The sequence below is a fragment of the Cyprinodon variegatus genome, unplaced genomic scaffold, assembly GCF_000732505.1.
Source record: "Cyprinodon variegatus isolate N-32 unplaced genomic scaffold, C_variegatus-1.0 Scaffold521, whole genome shotgun sequence".
In the NCBI taxonomy this organism is placed as follows: Eukaryota; Metazoa; Chordata; class Actinopteri; order Cyprinodontiformes; family Cyprinodontidae; genus Cyprinodon; species Cyprinodon variegatus.
In genome coordinates this window covers 204,228-218,978 of record NW_015150974.1, presented here as the reverse complement: position 1 = coordinate 218,978, position 14,751 = coordinate 204,228, and the positions used below count along the sequence as shown (strand labels likewise).

At 37.3% G+C, this 14,751-nt stretch overlaps 2 protein-coding genes across 2 annotated transcripts; both read left to right on the top strand.

Annotated features, from left to right (window-relative positions):
- The first annotated feature begins 4,515 nt into the window (after positions 1-4,515).
- Positions 4,516-8,164, top strand: LOC107095035 (parathyroid hormone-related protein-like). The gene is made up of 3 exons (XM_015390996.1): positions 4,516-4,943; positions 5,069-5,187; positions 5,752-8,164. The coding sequence occupies exons 2-3, from the start codon at positions 5,069-5,071 to the stop codon at positions 6,140-6,142; spliced, it is 510 nt and encodes a 169-aa protein (XP_015246482.1). The 5' UTR covers positions 4,516-4,943; the 3' UTR covers positions 6,143-8,164.
- Positions 8,165-13,626: 5,462 nt separating this feature from the next.
- Positions 13,627-14,550, top strand: LOC107095043 (melanin-concentrating hormone receptor 1-like). Its single transcript, XM_015391003.1, has one exon. The coding sequence runs from the start codon at positions 13,627-13,629 to the stop codon at positions 14,548-14,550; it is 924 nt and encodes a 307-aa protein (XP_015246489.1).
- The last annotated feature ends 201 nt before the right edge of the window (positions 14,551-14,751 follow it).

Here is a 14,751-nt window from a genome sequence, read left to right as displayed (position 1 = left end):
TTAAAGTCTCGCACTATGATGACCGTGTCATTATTTAACACTAAAACTCATCTAAAAATTCAGAGTAAGGACCTTGTGGTTGATAGATAGTTACAAAGATAAGAGGTTTTGTTGCTTTGCAATTTGAGTGAGGGAAACTAATGGTTGAGTGTTCAAAAGCTGTTATATTGTTGTATAAAAAGTATAAAGTCATAATTATTAACTGACTTTGGAGTAATCAGTAAGCCAGAATGAAAAATTGTTGCTAGTCGTCCTCTTAAAAAACTTTAAAACCTTTTTAAGATTTGTATTCCTTCTCTTGTTTATTACAGCTGTTTATCAAAGCATTAATATTGAGATAATTTCCAGGTGAGAGATACCACACAGTGTTTGTTTTCATGGTCTCAAAATGGATAGCACCACCCCTGATCTACCTTTTTTGGAAAATAATTCACAGATGGTTTTGTATTGTTGGGTCTTCGTTGGATATGCTAATGCTAGTTTGTAGTTCATCCTCCATTTCCTTGTGTGAATGACTGTTCAGAGTTCTGCTGTTATCATTCAACTCTGCTCCAGTTTGTTTGAGTCAATTTGGATACTCTGAAACATCACAGCCGTGATCCTTTATTTCCTCTATTTTTTTCCTCTGAAACACCTGGAGCCACATACATTTTTAGAGGTTGGGGGGATGGGAGGTGGGGTGAAAATGTATAAGTCCCAGTATCCATGGTGAGCTTGAAATTTAGTAATAATGGCACTGCGTAGCATTGTGTACTGCTCTACTTAAAGCACCGATCTCAAGGAAAACCAAACTTTTTTTTTCAGCAAAAAAATGGTAGAAGTGTATGATGATTATGTTGTCCAGGAAGGAGGCTGGTTCTTTGACACAAAGAGGAACATGTTTTAATACAAAATTTCTTAATCAATTCCAGTTTCAAGGCAACAGACTACAAAAGATGCTGACTGAAGAGGTGTCACTATCTACATTAAAGCAAATACTCTAAAGACATGAAGGGAAAAGCCCCTCAACAAGAAAGAAGCAATTTCTCCAGTAAAACAAAAATAGATCATAATTTGAAAATGCAAAAAAAGTACCATTGTTTTTGGAATCATGCTTTGTGGTCACCTGAAAATTAAAATAAAATATTTGACCTGAATGACCATCGTAGAAATCTGGAGAAAAAAAGAGTACTCTTGCAAGCCTGACAACAAATAGGATCCTAAGAATGGCAGAATCATGTTGTCTGGGTGTTCAGTGCATGAATTGATGGAGTCATGACAAAAAATACTGTTCAAAATATTAAAGTTATATTTTATGGACCAGACAGGAATTTACAGCTTGGACAAGTATGGTTTTGTAAAATTGTCAATATGTCAGGCACAGCAGTTCTGTCCGGATAAATGGGTCAAAAATCCAATAAATCTAAACTCAAACTGTTTAACCAAAGTCTTGCACTTAAAAAAAAAACAAGAAAATGTGTGTAAACTTGACAAAGTTTAAATAAATATATCATTATTTAGGCATTTAACAAATCTAAATAATAGAGACAATCCTAATTGAGCTGTTAAAGGAAATGCTTAATCTGTTAACTGCTACAAAACTATAGCTAACAAAACTACTTTATTCCAATTTGTTGTTTTAACTGCTTGTTTTAGGGTATCTCTAAAAGTTCCTAACCATTAAGTTTATTCATGTTATGCAGACACAATTGTTTTTCGTTATAAAAAGTTATTGGCCTTTTATTTTATTTTCTTTTTCGTCACTTAAAAGTAACCATAGATTATGATTCTGTGGCTGAAAAGCACCCTGTTAATAGTAATCTAACCCTAGCCTTAAATGTAAAACTGTTTTTATAGACTGCATGAAACCTGGCAATAAAGAATGACCAATAAACCACTGACTGAAAAGAAAACCAGTTGGATCAATTCAATGCTTTGGTCTGTTGAACATTTATTTGAAAGAAACCCAGCCCCAGAGGCAGAGCTGCTGGAAAACAGCTGAACCAGGGGAGAGGTTAGGGAGGCTAAAGAGCTTTCCTCAGATGACAGTTATGATTAGTAGGTGTGAATGAGTTGCAGAAGACTCTACCAAAAATGTTCATGATACAACATTATAAAGTGTGCTTCAAATGAGCTAGCTGAAATGGTCCATAAAGTAACGCGTGTTAAGAAACCATTAAGAAGAAAAAGTAATTTTGTAAAAGTCATTTTTCAAGTCAAGTTTTCCAGGATAATAAACCCAAAGGTTTTCATATGAACAATTCAAAAGCCTTAGGGCACCATAAACGAACCACTGTCAAATACCCCTTAGAAATGAAAACAGTTTTTCTATAAAAATAATGATTTAATAAAACATAACTTTTCAATTATCTGAGATTATCAGAACATTTGCAGCTCTTTTCTGTGAACTGCTTTAAGATATTTTGCATCTGATGAAGTAAAAGTAAAAGGTTGCAGTTAAAACAAAAATTCAAATATTGCCTGATGTCTGATGATGTGATTAGGAATGAATACAATTTTAATAAACACGTCATACCTTCAGGGAAAATAAATGCAACAAAAGCAGGAGCTGTTGCAGCAACTTAAGCCAGAGTAAATGACATAATAGGGTGGGTCTTTATGAGGAAGGAGTACAACGCATTTAAAAATAGTTTCTAAACTCTACGTGAAATATGCGTTTCTCATGATGCTGAGTTTATGTGCCTGTTGTCTGGATAGCAAAGGGGGTAAATATTAAGAGACCTTAATGGGTGGGTTGGTGTGTTTTAGGACTTGGACGTGTGAATGTGAGGTAGGTGCAACACACAAAGGAAGAAAACAAACAGGAATACTGTTCTGTGTGCAACTTAGCATGAATCAAAAGCAGCTTTGCTGGCTTCTACTCAACATGCTTCAGCCTGCCAGGAAATGGGATTTTTTTTTTTCTTTAATATTTTGCAGGTAAAATTGTTTCAGAAAGGAATCAGATGAGGTGTTTTTTTCCCTCTACAAAACACTAAGGTCTTAGGGCTGACTCTCTGGAAACAGGAGAAAGTTTGATTCTGGGTAGAGGGCTTATATGAATGATGATAGCTTGCAAAACATCTTTTCTGGGGTAAGATTTGCCCAACTATGCAGCTAATCATCACCACAAGCCAAGATATTTTACAGATTTTATTCAAAGAGATAATTAAGGTCAAATATATTATTTTCCCTGAGCCCCTGTCGGCCTCGGCAGATAGCCGCTCACACTGAGCTGGTTCTGCTGGAGGTTACTTCCTGTTAAAAGGGAGTTTTTTCTCTCCACTGTCACTACAAACATACTCACTGTGAGGGATTGCTTTCGAGTCTATGAGTTGATGCAATCAGGTGGTTTTCCTTATATAGAAAACTTGAATCAATCTGACTGTTTGATCTAGTTGAATTGTCCCTGTAAATTACCTTGAGATGTGTTGTGAACATATAAATAAACTGAATAATTAAAATGATTTTTCCATTGACTGACACAGGATTGATAACAGTTAGGTCTTTTTCCAGTTAATAGAAATGATCTTTATTTATGATCTAACTAATAAAAGACCTCATCACAACAGAGAGCTCCAGCCTCATTCAGGACTTTGAATCACTCATGCTTACACTGCTCATAATAGAAAGACCAGATAACAAAGATACATGGACGGAACTAAAAATCTTTATCATGCAAGAATAAAAAATAGCACACAAACCACAACTATTGACAACATAGAGGATGAATAGACAAGCAAAGAGTCATGGTACATCTCAAATGTCTTTATTCCAACCTAAACTCAATAGTTCTTCCTACCAATGAAGTTTTGTTTGCGAAATATAAAACAGTTGCACTGCTGCTCTGATTCATTCAACATTAGGTTATTTAAAAAAGAAAAAGAAAAAATTCTTCCCAAAGGCAATTCCAGCATTAATCTATTGACCAAACTGAATTATTTTCTTTCTTATGTGATCCACAATCCAGACAGTGAATCTGGGAATAGACAAAGCACATTTTATAACAATAAACTTTAAACTTTGTATTAGCAGAGTAAGTGAACCCTCTCCTCGAGAAGCCACTTTGCATTCAGTGGCGAGTTGGTTTGCCAAGGCAGAACGGCGGCGGTGAATTGAATGGTCTGCAGTGAGAGGCTGTGGGTTGGATTTCTTTGAGGTTATGGTCATTCTCCCCTGGGAAAGTGGTTAGGCCGAGGTGTTTACCTTGGAGGAACCCTGCCCCTCGCCTAAAACCGTTCACTCTACACTTGGTTAACTTATGGTTACCTGCTCACACTAATATATTTATAAAATATTCAGACTCTATTTATGACCCTTTATTGTTTAAGTACATATAGTGTATGTAAATTAGAAAGAAATCCTTAAGGATTTTTCCACATGGGCGCCTTCCCATGTCACTGCAGGTGTGTGTGTCTGTGTGTATGTGTGAAGGGAACTGGGGGAGGGACAGAGGTGAGGGGTTGGGAGGTTGGGGAGGGTGCACAGACTGAATTGGGGCTGAGGTAGCTGCATCTTCACCCAAAGTGCAGTTTAACTTTCTCTCAGCTCCCCTCATTCACACAAGCTCCTTCACTGCACTGGACTGAAATGTTTTCTTTCTCGACTTGGGCCACCAGAGATGATGATGATGATGATGATGCTTCAGAGTAACTCTTCATAAAGCTTGCTGGAGAAAAAGGGCAGAGTTGCAGCTGATGGGCTGCTGCTGCTACTCTTTCTATCTTTATCCCTCTTTTAATTTGGACACTGGGGAGAAATAAATAGCTCCACACACACTGTTGGGAGGCAAATGAATGGAGGAGACTCGTGGGGATTTTCCCAAGGCTGAAGGCACACCAAGAGATCCTAAATGGACCAAAATGCATTTGGCAGAATAATTTCAAACGTTGTTTTCGAACATGTTCTTGCAAGGAATTTAATTTCTTAACTTTTTTTTTGTGGAATTTAACCAGAAGAGTTGTGTAAGTTACATTTATTTTTGATAAGAATAATGAATCATTTGCTCTAAATAATAGATGATGATTGAGGCATAAAATAGAAAATAGTAAATATTTTATTTGACCTATATAATAATTTTTTCCCTCAGATGTTTGGGTCAAGCATGTATTCTTTAATGCTGCTTCACCAGTGGAGTCTGGCTGTGATCTTGCTGTGTTCCCCAGTGACTTTTGAAGGGAGACCGGCTGATGCACTCATTAACAGACCGTAAGTTAAAACAACAACCTTAAAATATATATTTTGATTTCAAATTAGAAATTAGAGACCCTTTTTACATGGTCATAATTCAATTAAAATTAATTCAATTCAGTTTATTTATATAGTGCCAATTCACAACACAGGTCGTCTCAAGGCACTTTACAGAAACAATACTGTCTCTGTAATAAAATAGGGGATGGGGGGGCTGTCTCCCTGTTAGAGTGGTCTTAAAACAAGAGTAGTGACAGGTTTAAAGACATGTTTGTGCTGCCACCTACTGTACTAAAGTTTCCTGAATCCGGACCATAAATTTTAGCTGCCAAACATAAACTCAACACTCTGGAGTGAAAGAAAACTCCATAGAGATGGAAAACAAATGCAGTCATAAGAATTTCCGTGTTACAATATTAAGATTTATCTAATAAACATCTGAAATAAGGAAAATTTAAACATGGAATAAAAGAGTACTTATTGTCTTTAAATATATGGTGACAAAACCCAGCATAAAAATTAGGCTGATTTTTCACATTTTCTATCTGCTTTCATTAAACCCTCATCTGTCTTTGAATGTAGGAGAAGGTCGGTGAGCCACGCCCAGTTGATGCATGACAAGAGCCGTTCCATCCAGGAGCACAGGCGCAAAACGTGGCTGCAGCAACTGCTGGAGGAGGTGCACACGGCTGGTGAACACGCTCCACCTGTGCAGAGCAGGACCCAGGGCCAAACGTCCAGTGGGAACGTTCTACACCAGAAGCCCCAAGGGGCCAGCAAGGACCTTCTAGAGAAGTTTAACGTGGACAGAATAGGTCCTCACCTCCCCCAGGAGACCATCAAGGCTTCGCCATACAAAGACCAGGACTTAAAAGTTACCACCAAGAGGAAAAAAAAGGTCCGGTTAGGCAGGCGCAGAGAGAATGAAAAGAAGAGGAGAAGAACCCCTTCTGCCGTTGGAAATGGGCCATGAATGGATGAGGACCAATGGGACCTTTTTCTAATGGTGCTGCATTAAGACACTGATGAGGACTGACACCTGGCGGACTGTCTCAGAAGTCAGGGTCATGCTTGTATGATAAAATAGTCATATTTTTGTTTTTTGCATACTTTCTGGATTTTTTAACATGAAGTCTTAGGTCCATATTTATTAGTAGGATCTCCGCACCTGTAACTTGGATGTCCTTTGTATGCCTTGTAATCTATAACCAAACTTGTACACAGACTGAGCAGACTAGGAAATGTTTATTTCCTTTGGTACAGGAACCACATAAAGGAGGTTAAGAGAACTACTTTCCTTTGGCTCTGCAAATGTCGACCATCTTGAACCAGGAATTCTAAGAAAACCTTTCAGTTAAAACAGTCATGAAAAAGAAGGTACACCCTTTTTCACACGGATTTAATGTTAATCGGCAAGTTTGAGTGTAAAAAAAACAAAGAATATGCAGTTTAAGCAGTTTTAACAGCAACAAAGTATGTAGAAAGAAGGGCAAGACAAAGATCGGGAGGATAGCTGCATGTGCTAGTGTGCATGTGCTGCCCATCTTTTCTTCTACAAATAAATAAAAGACAGAAGAGGCTGTCTAAGTGGAAAAAGGCCTGAATTGTTCTAGCAGAGTGTCTGACTAGCAGGGCTGTGAGTTGTTCATTGTGCTCCTTTTTTGACTTTAGATGGCTCTGTTATGCTTCACTCAGGGCAGAAGTTTGAACATCCAGGATGTGTGGGGTTAGGGGCTCTTTTTTGGGTCTAGACCAGTTAGTTATGCAGTTTTGTAAATGATTAATAAATCCTTTTAGCTTTGCCAGCTTCTAAAATTATTTATTTTTAACTTTTGTTATTCATCAAACAACCATAGGAATTTACTGAACCAACTATTGCAGTAACGACTTAAGTGAAGTCATGAGTCTCACATTAACACAGATGAGTTTTTGATGCACTCCTTACTATATAATGTTGCTTAGATATTGTTTTATATGACCCAATTCTAGCTCAGTTTTGGAAATATGGTCTTTAACAATAACCTCAAGAGTTCTTTAGTATGCAAACCAGCTTATGGTCAGTAAAAAGGTTAAAATTGTCCCACATCCAGTGGATGACAAACAAGCCCAAATCATCAGCCCTCCACCACCATGCTTGACAGCTGGTATTGGAGTGCTTCTATGTCCTCTGTTCGGCTGCCATTAAATATGCAGTTTTGTTTTATAGCGCAACAAATGGGAATTGTCCAAAATATATTGATCCAAAAGGTTATAAGTGAACAACTTTACATCTTTGTAGCTTTGCAGAAAGGACGGTTTTCTGCAAACCCTCTTAATGGGACAGATTTATTTACCCAGCCACTAGAACCTGAGATGCAGCTTTGTTGTCGTTTATCAGAACATTGCCTACTGTAGGTCACTATGCTGGAACATTTTCTCCTAGGAAGATTGGTAGCTGTCCTAAATTCTTTTCAACACACATAGACTTAAAGGCATCAAAAGCAGATTTTCCTCCTTGGTATTATGTTAGAAAACATTGAAATAATCCAGATCAGCAAACTGCATAACCCCCTGCTTTAACTCTATAGCTTACACCTGGCAATAGCTCTGATCTGGTGAGGGTGAACTCTCTTTTTAAATGACTGTACCTCTGTTTCAAATGGTTCAGCCATAATTTATTTCATTTTTAAAATCTATATTTATTTTGTGAATGTATCATGGTGCTGCTGATTTAATTCCATTATGCACTTTAGTAACATCCTGTATAAGTTCCTTTGTGGTTGAATTTTTGCATAGGGGCTGTTGTTGATGGTACTGCTTTCCTTCCTCACTTCAGATCCCTCATGGACTCATAACTTATCAGAAGCAGCATCGGATTTAGCTTCTGTTGAGTTGAGCTGCAGTTTGTGTGTTTGGGATAAGCCAAAGCCAGGGGCTCGACCCAGCTTCATTGTTCTGGACTTGCACTGAGGGATTGCTGTACATGTTCCAGTTAATCAAACATTAAAAAAGTAGCTTTTAGGTATATTTGGACTCATGATGTCTTTATTGACTTGTTTTTCACAGCTACTTCATGACTTTGGCATGCATTTACCTTTGCTAGAGACCAGATTCTGTCGCAGATAACATTAGTGTGAACTCAGTCCAAGACCCTAAACTGGACCCTGGAACTGTTCTCTTGCACGATTATAGCTTCTGGTCTCAGCATGGTTTATTTAGACCCTAGATCCCTTCATTGACTGTGTAAACTCCTGCTAACCCAGCATGCCTAAAGAAAAACGAGCAGATGCCAGGTAAGGGTTGCGCCTGTGAAAAAAAAAGATTAATGACAAATTAAGAGCTGAATCAGAAAACAAAATAGCTTGAAAATGTCCCATAAGCAGAAGAAAGATCGAGACAGTTTAGAATGTAAAGTTATGTGCAAATTCTGATATTTTAAATATCATTAAAAAAATATTAAAACAAATGAGTAAAAATCACTTTACCAATTAAAATTTCTAACAATTTATGAAATCAAACCTCACAGTCGATAATGTAGATGTGTTAGAACAGTGCTGAGTACATAACCTCCACACCAGATATGAAATAAGTCTGTATGCCAAAATATAAACATTAACTGTGTGTCTTTGTCTGGAGTGCTTTTTTCCAAAAAGCTTGTTTTTAACTCAGTTAAATTAATAATAATTGAACCAGACATGGGCAATGTGGAGTCAACAAGTCATCTCCATGTCATGTATTTGTTCTACCCAGCCACTGAAGCAGGTGAGTCCAATCTTCACCGTGAATTAACCTGTGCAGATTGGACTCACCTTGTTAATTGGCTGGGTAGATTAAATACATGACATGGAGATGACTTGTTGACTCCACATTGCCCATGTCTGAATTGAACTTTATTTATCTCATTTTGGAGAAACTTACCTCTGAATTTACGCCATCCCCTTGGGGAGCAGTGGGCTGCCATCGTGGGGTGCCCAAGGAACAGTGTGGGGTTAGGGGTCCCAGATTGGCAGTCTGTGGGAGTGGGTTTCAAACTCACAACCTCAGAATTTCAAGCTTTATGCCCTAACCCCTAGGCCACCACTCCCCCTAAATATCCATATCCATAGTTATTCATGATTGATAGAGTAGAACTCAAGAGTAGAACAAATTTAAAAAGTAAAAAGGAAAAGTTGACGAAGTAAATTTAACTAGATAAATGTAACTAAGTACTACCCACATGCTAATAAAGCTAATGAGTAATGAAGAGGCTCAGAGAATTAACTACTTTTAAAAACCAAAGTATCAGCAGAAATCCCATCAAATAGACTTTTCTCTGCGTGTTTTTTCTTCTGCTTAATATACTAAGTACTTAAGCAGAAGCTACTGCCCCCAAAACAATCTTAGTCTAAAACTCTGCATTTAAGGAAGTGTTTCAGATTAAGGTGTGATTTTTTTTTTCTCATGGTCCTGGACTGGACCACAAGACCCCTAAAGCAGAATCACAGGCAACGACCAGCAGACAAAGCAGAGGCAAAAAAAAAGGAAAGCAGAAGTACTTTCTTAGTTGAAGAAACATTAAAGATATCTCTATTACAACCGTTTTAATATTACTTGTAATGTTTGTTTTAGTTCAAGTTTGTTTTAGGATCTAAAATACTGCATATTGCATATAATAAAATATCACTATTGGAAGGAATAAAGAAAGAAAAAAATACTTTTTTTATGGCAGACCAGCTCCCTGAAAAAGAAAACAACTTTTCAGTCCAAATATGATTATAAAAAATATTTATTGCTTACCTTATTTACCAAATTTTACATTGTGCTATATAAAACAAACTAAACTGCAGGTTAGATATTCCTGATTTACTCACAAAACATCTACCTGAAGCTGTTTGATAGAATATTAAGCTGGGATTCAGTTTTTTTTTGTTATTTCCACACCACCATTTTAATGATCATTTTTTAAAGCTCGTTTTAACCCGTAATTTACTCTCTGAATCCCAGCTTAATATTCTATCAAACATGCTTCAGGTAGATGTTTTGTGAGTTAATCAGGAAGAAACATCTAACCTGCAGTTTAAACATGCTTTAAAAGTGATCACTAAAATGGTGGTGTGGAAATAACAAAAAAAACATCAATAATTTTGTTGACCTTTTGGCAAAGGCAGCAGAAAACCAAGCTGTTAATGTCCCACTTGAGAAACATGTGGCTTTTTTAACAGCCCCCGAAAGAAAGACATAGATACTGGTAATGGTCTGGTTACCAGATGCATCGATGTCAGCTATATCCTGTGCTAACAGCAGCAGTGTACACCACAGGCCATTAGCTGACGCAGAGCCATAAATGCTGTGGAAAGCCTGATAAAGCCACGGTTAGCAGCCTGCAGATCGCATTGGAGAAATCAATTGGAGCAATGCAGAGAAACATTAATATCTGTGTTCTGAAGTGTCGTAGCGTGACTGATATAAGAAACGGCGTCTGCACCGTTGGAGTTGGGTAATCTCTAATCAAGGGAAGAGAGAATGCCACAAATAGTAGCTAAATTTGAATGTTGCATTCAAAAACACTGTACAACACAATGGAGAGCAGTTGAAAGAACTGTCAGATCATCTGGATTTCATCCTGATGAATCATCACAGACATTTTGTTTCATAAAAACATCAAAGCTGTAATAAGTTTGGGTGGATTTTTTTATTTAAAATGATTCAGATGTAATAAAAAAGGAGGTTGAGGAAGAAAATGTGGATTCTTAATTCTATCGAAATGATTCTAGCATACATTACAGTGCCACCAGAAATTTATAAGGATTAAAATAAATATTTGAAATGCTAAAAAATAGAATTTTACAGAAATACAATAAAAATGTACATCTTTCAAATTTCCAGGCTTTTATAACATGTTACTGCTCGCTCAGTCTTTGGACAGCAGGGAACATTTCTCTTTAAATTCAGTCAACTAGAATCAATTTGGTCCAAGCAGTGTTTGCCTTTTATGCCTCCAACCTTTAGCTGTGACACTTGGTGATCATTCCGAAGAGGCAGACAAGTCCGCCTTGGTTGGAGCATTAGACCAAGATAAACTCAGCTTAACAAAAATCATATTTTCCACACATTATGTGGATCATTTATTTACTGACGCTGCAAAAAAAAGACAGCTGAGGAACAACGATGGTGGGTGTAATTATAATTATTTATCTCTTAATACATTTTATCTCTAAGTTGTTACTGAATGTTACATTTGCTCTGTAATATTTACATTTTAAACATAATTTTGCTTTGTTTCAGAAACAATAGTATACAGTGTTGTTTTTCGCTACCATGCATCCGATTTTTTTTACATTTTATTGATATTTTTCTAATTAACGCCTGGATTTATATTTTTCTTTGTATGTAGTTGTTTTACAAAAGTACTTACAGTGGTTTTAATGAATATAATCCAGTTGGAATGGCTGTTGTGATTTAAATTATAGAGGCTCAGAAAAGCATTTCCAACATGTTTAATGCACGTTTAATGCAAGATATATGAGATTTAAGTGAAAAATCAAAAAAAGAAGAAATATTACAGGAAAAGTTTAGAGCATGACAATGTATTAAATCATTGAGCAAAAGTGCAGATATTTCACCTAATATAAGAAGAAGAATGATTGAAATGCACATGCATAATTTTCAATACTTTTCAACATATATTCGTCTTGGTTTAACACAATAGTTTAATGTGCATTTGATAAGTCTAAAATAATGATCGCTTGTTTTCAGAAGATGTTCCTGACATTGTTTAGCTAAATCCAAAGCCTGTAAAAAGCTTTCAAAAAATCTTATCAAAGGTATCAATCAGGAGGTGTTAAAAGATTTATTCAAAAGTCGTATTGTGTGACAGTAAAATAATTCACCAATAAGTGAAGATTATAAACCAGGGACCACAGAGAAAATAAAAATTCTGTTTCTTTCTCCCAACAAGACAGAAACTACAGAGTCGCTACGTAACCGTAAATGTGATAAAATTAATTTTTTTCACTAATTCAGTTTATTAAGGTAAAAAAAAAAAAATCATAACATGCTTCCAGGTATCCTTTCAATTAACTATGAAGATTTTCTTTTTAAACTAATGAACCAATAGACTTAAAATGTTTACATCAGAACACAAACTTTTTAAGACAACAATGTGGGCTTAAAAAAAACATATTTAATACTTGCTTAAAGGTTTATATTTTCAAAGGTTTTATTTTCACAAGAGACATTAAATCCTCATTGGACCCAATTTCTAATTGACTGAGTGATATCAGGAGGTGGTGGTTTTGCTAAACATGCACGTTTGTCTGGACTAAGAAGCTAGGTTACAAAATAATATTAATTCAGAACTGGTGTCAAGATCCGTGAGAAAGCCTCTCATCTCTCAAAACCCTGCGGGAGGATATGTTATGCTCTGAAGAAACCAAACCTGAACTCTTGGGCCATTTAACCAAATAATATGTTTGGCACAAAAAGCAATAGCGAGTCTATCCACAGTTCTGGAGCATTACCAGGTGTCAACTAGAAAGCTTCAGGAAGACTTCATAGGAGGATTATATAAGTTTGGTTTTTACCAAGCCTGACTTAACAAAATATATCCTCACAATCTAAAAGAGGTAAACAAGATTTGGAAGCTATTGTGGGAAAGTGGGATGCTGGAAGGTTCCTACTGAAGAAGATTGATTTTTAGAAATGAATCAAAAGATGCCAATAAAAACATTTTAGTTTAAGGGGTTCAGCGCTTAAACCAGGGGTCACCAACGCGGTGCCCGTGGTCACCAACGCGGTGCCCGTGGGCACCAAGGTGCCCTCAAGGACCACATGGGGGGCCCTCAGAGTCTTCTAAATAAAGAACAACCCACCAGTGGGCTAAGTTTGAAATTTTATTTTATTCTGTTGCTCTTCTTTTTAATCATTTATAGAGATTTCAAAATGACAGTGTCTAAATAAACTTAGAAGTTAACAGAAACAATAAAAATATGTTGATAATGAACAAGGTTTAGGCTAACGCTAACCCTTGCAGCTCATGGGTCAGTAATGGTCGCCCTTCCTACGTCTGGGTACCCTTGAAGTGGCCCTCAGCCTTAAAAAGGTTGGTGACCCCTGGCTTAAACAATACAAATTAGCCAGATTCTTCTAGTTTCTTTCTGTCTAAAAATTTTTCAGTTATTCCCTTAACTTTACATGATAAATAGTGCATTAAAAGTGGGGTAATCTTTTCAGTGTTTAATTCATTTGTTTAGGAAAAAGTCATTTTAACAAGGCTGTATAGATAGACGGTAACTCCATCCAATCATCCATCCATCCATCCATCCATGGACAATTTGAATTTCATTTCAAAATCCCAGAGTACTTCGTATTCTTAAAAACTATAAGATAAAAAAAATAAATTAAATCACAAAGAACATTTAAAATAGATTTTAAATTAAATAAATGAAGTAATTTGACTGTTTTTTTGACATTTGTTCCAGGTGTCTGGCTGGTGGTAACATGGCTATTCCCAACACCTATGGGGTGATCTTTGCTTGTGTCTGTGGGGTGATCCTCGGCATTGGTTTCTTTGCCAACCTGCTGGTTTTCTCTTTATTTGCCAAGAAAAACACACTGCGAAAGAATCGCCTGGACATCCTTCTTCTCAGCATGGCTCTGGCTGATTTTCTCACCCTCCTCCTCATTCCTTTCACTCTGCACTCCGCTGTAAGTAACTCTTGGCCCCTGGGCGACATCTCTTGCAAGGTTTACCAGTTCCTACTGGCGTTCAGCCTGGCAGCGAGCACATACTCATTGTGTGCTGTTTCCATGACTCGAGCCATGATCATCACCAACCCCTACCAGCCTCCCACCATGGACCTGGTCATCCTCATGTTTGTCTTGGTCTGGGCCCTAAGTTTCTTCATCAGCCTGCCCCTGCGAATGTTTGCCACTAAGGAAAATCTTGACCCAGGCCTGGCAAAATTTAGCTACTGCCTTCCAACCATTCATGAGCACCACTACCAAGTAGTCTTAAGCCAGTTCGTGCTTTATTACTTTATTCCAATGGTGGTCATCGCCTTCAACTACATTCGCCTGGCGCTTTTCCTCCACAAGAGTCCTGTAATGTCAGTGTCCAGTGCCAGGAACACCCGCAGAGCCTCTGTCATGGTGTTTTTGGCTGCGGCTACCTTCTCTGTGTGCTGGCTGCCCGGGTATGTGCTGGAGCTGTGCGTCTACCTGGGACTGTACCGACAGGGACAAGCTTGGGATACGTTCTACTTTATATGCACCATGCTGCAGTACCTGCATCCCAGCATCAACCCGGTGCTCTATGTGCTGCTGTCCAAGCGTTACCGCCACAGGAGGGCAGCCTGGCTCTTCAGCTGCAGTAAGAACAGAGTGCAGCCTCAGGTCACCAGCATCTCCACAGACAGCCTCTGATTTCAGCTTGTCATTTACACTTCTGACTTTCATTTAAAAAAACAAAACTATGAAAGATGCTTATGCAGACTTGGTGCAAAAAAAAAAAAAGAACTGTAGAATTAATCAAAGTGTTAATGTCTTTTAATATAAAACATTTTGAGATTATATTGCACTTATGAGTATTTTGTATTGTTCCATCATGTACATGCTAATATTTGA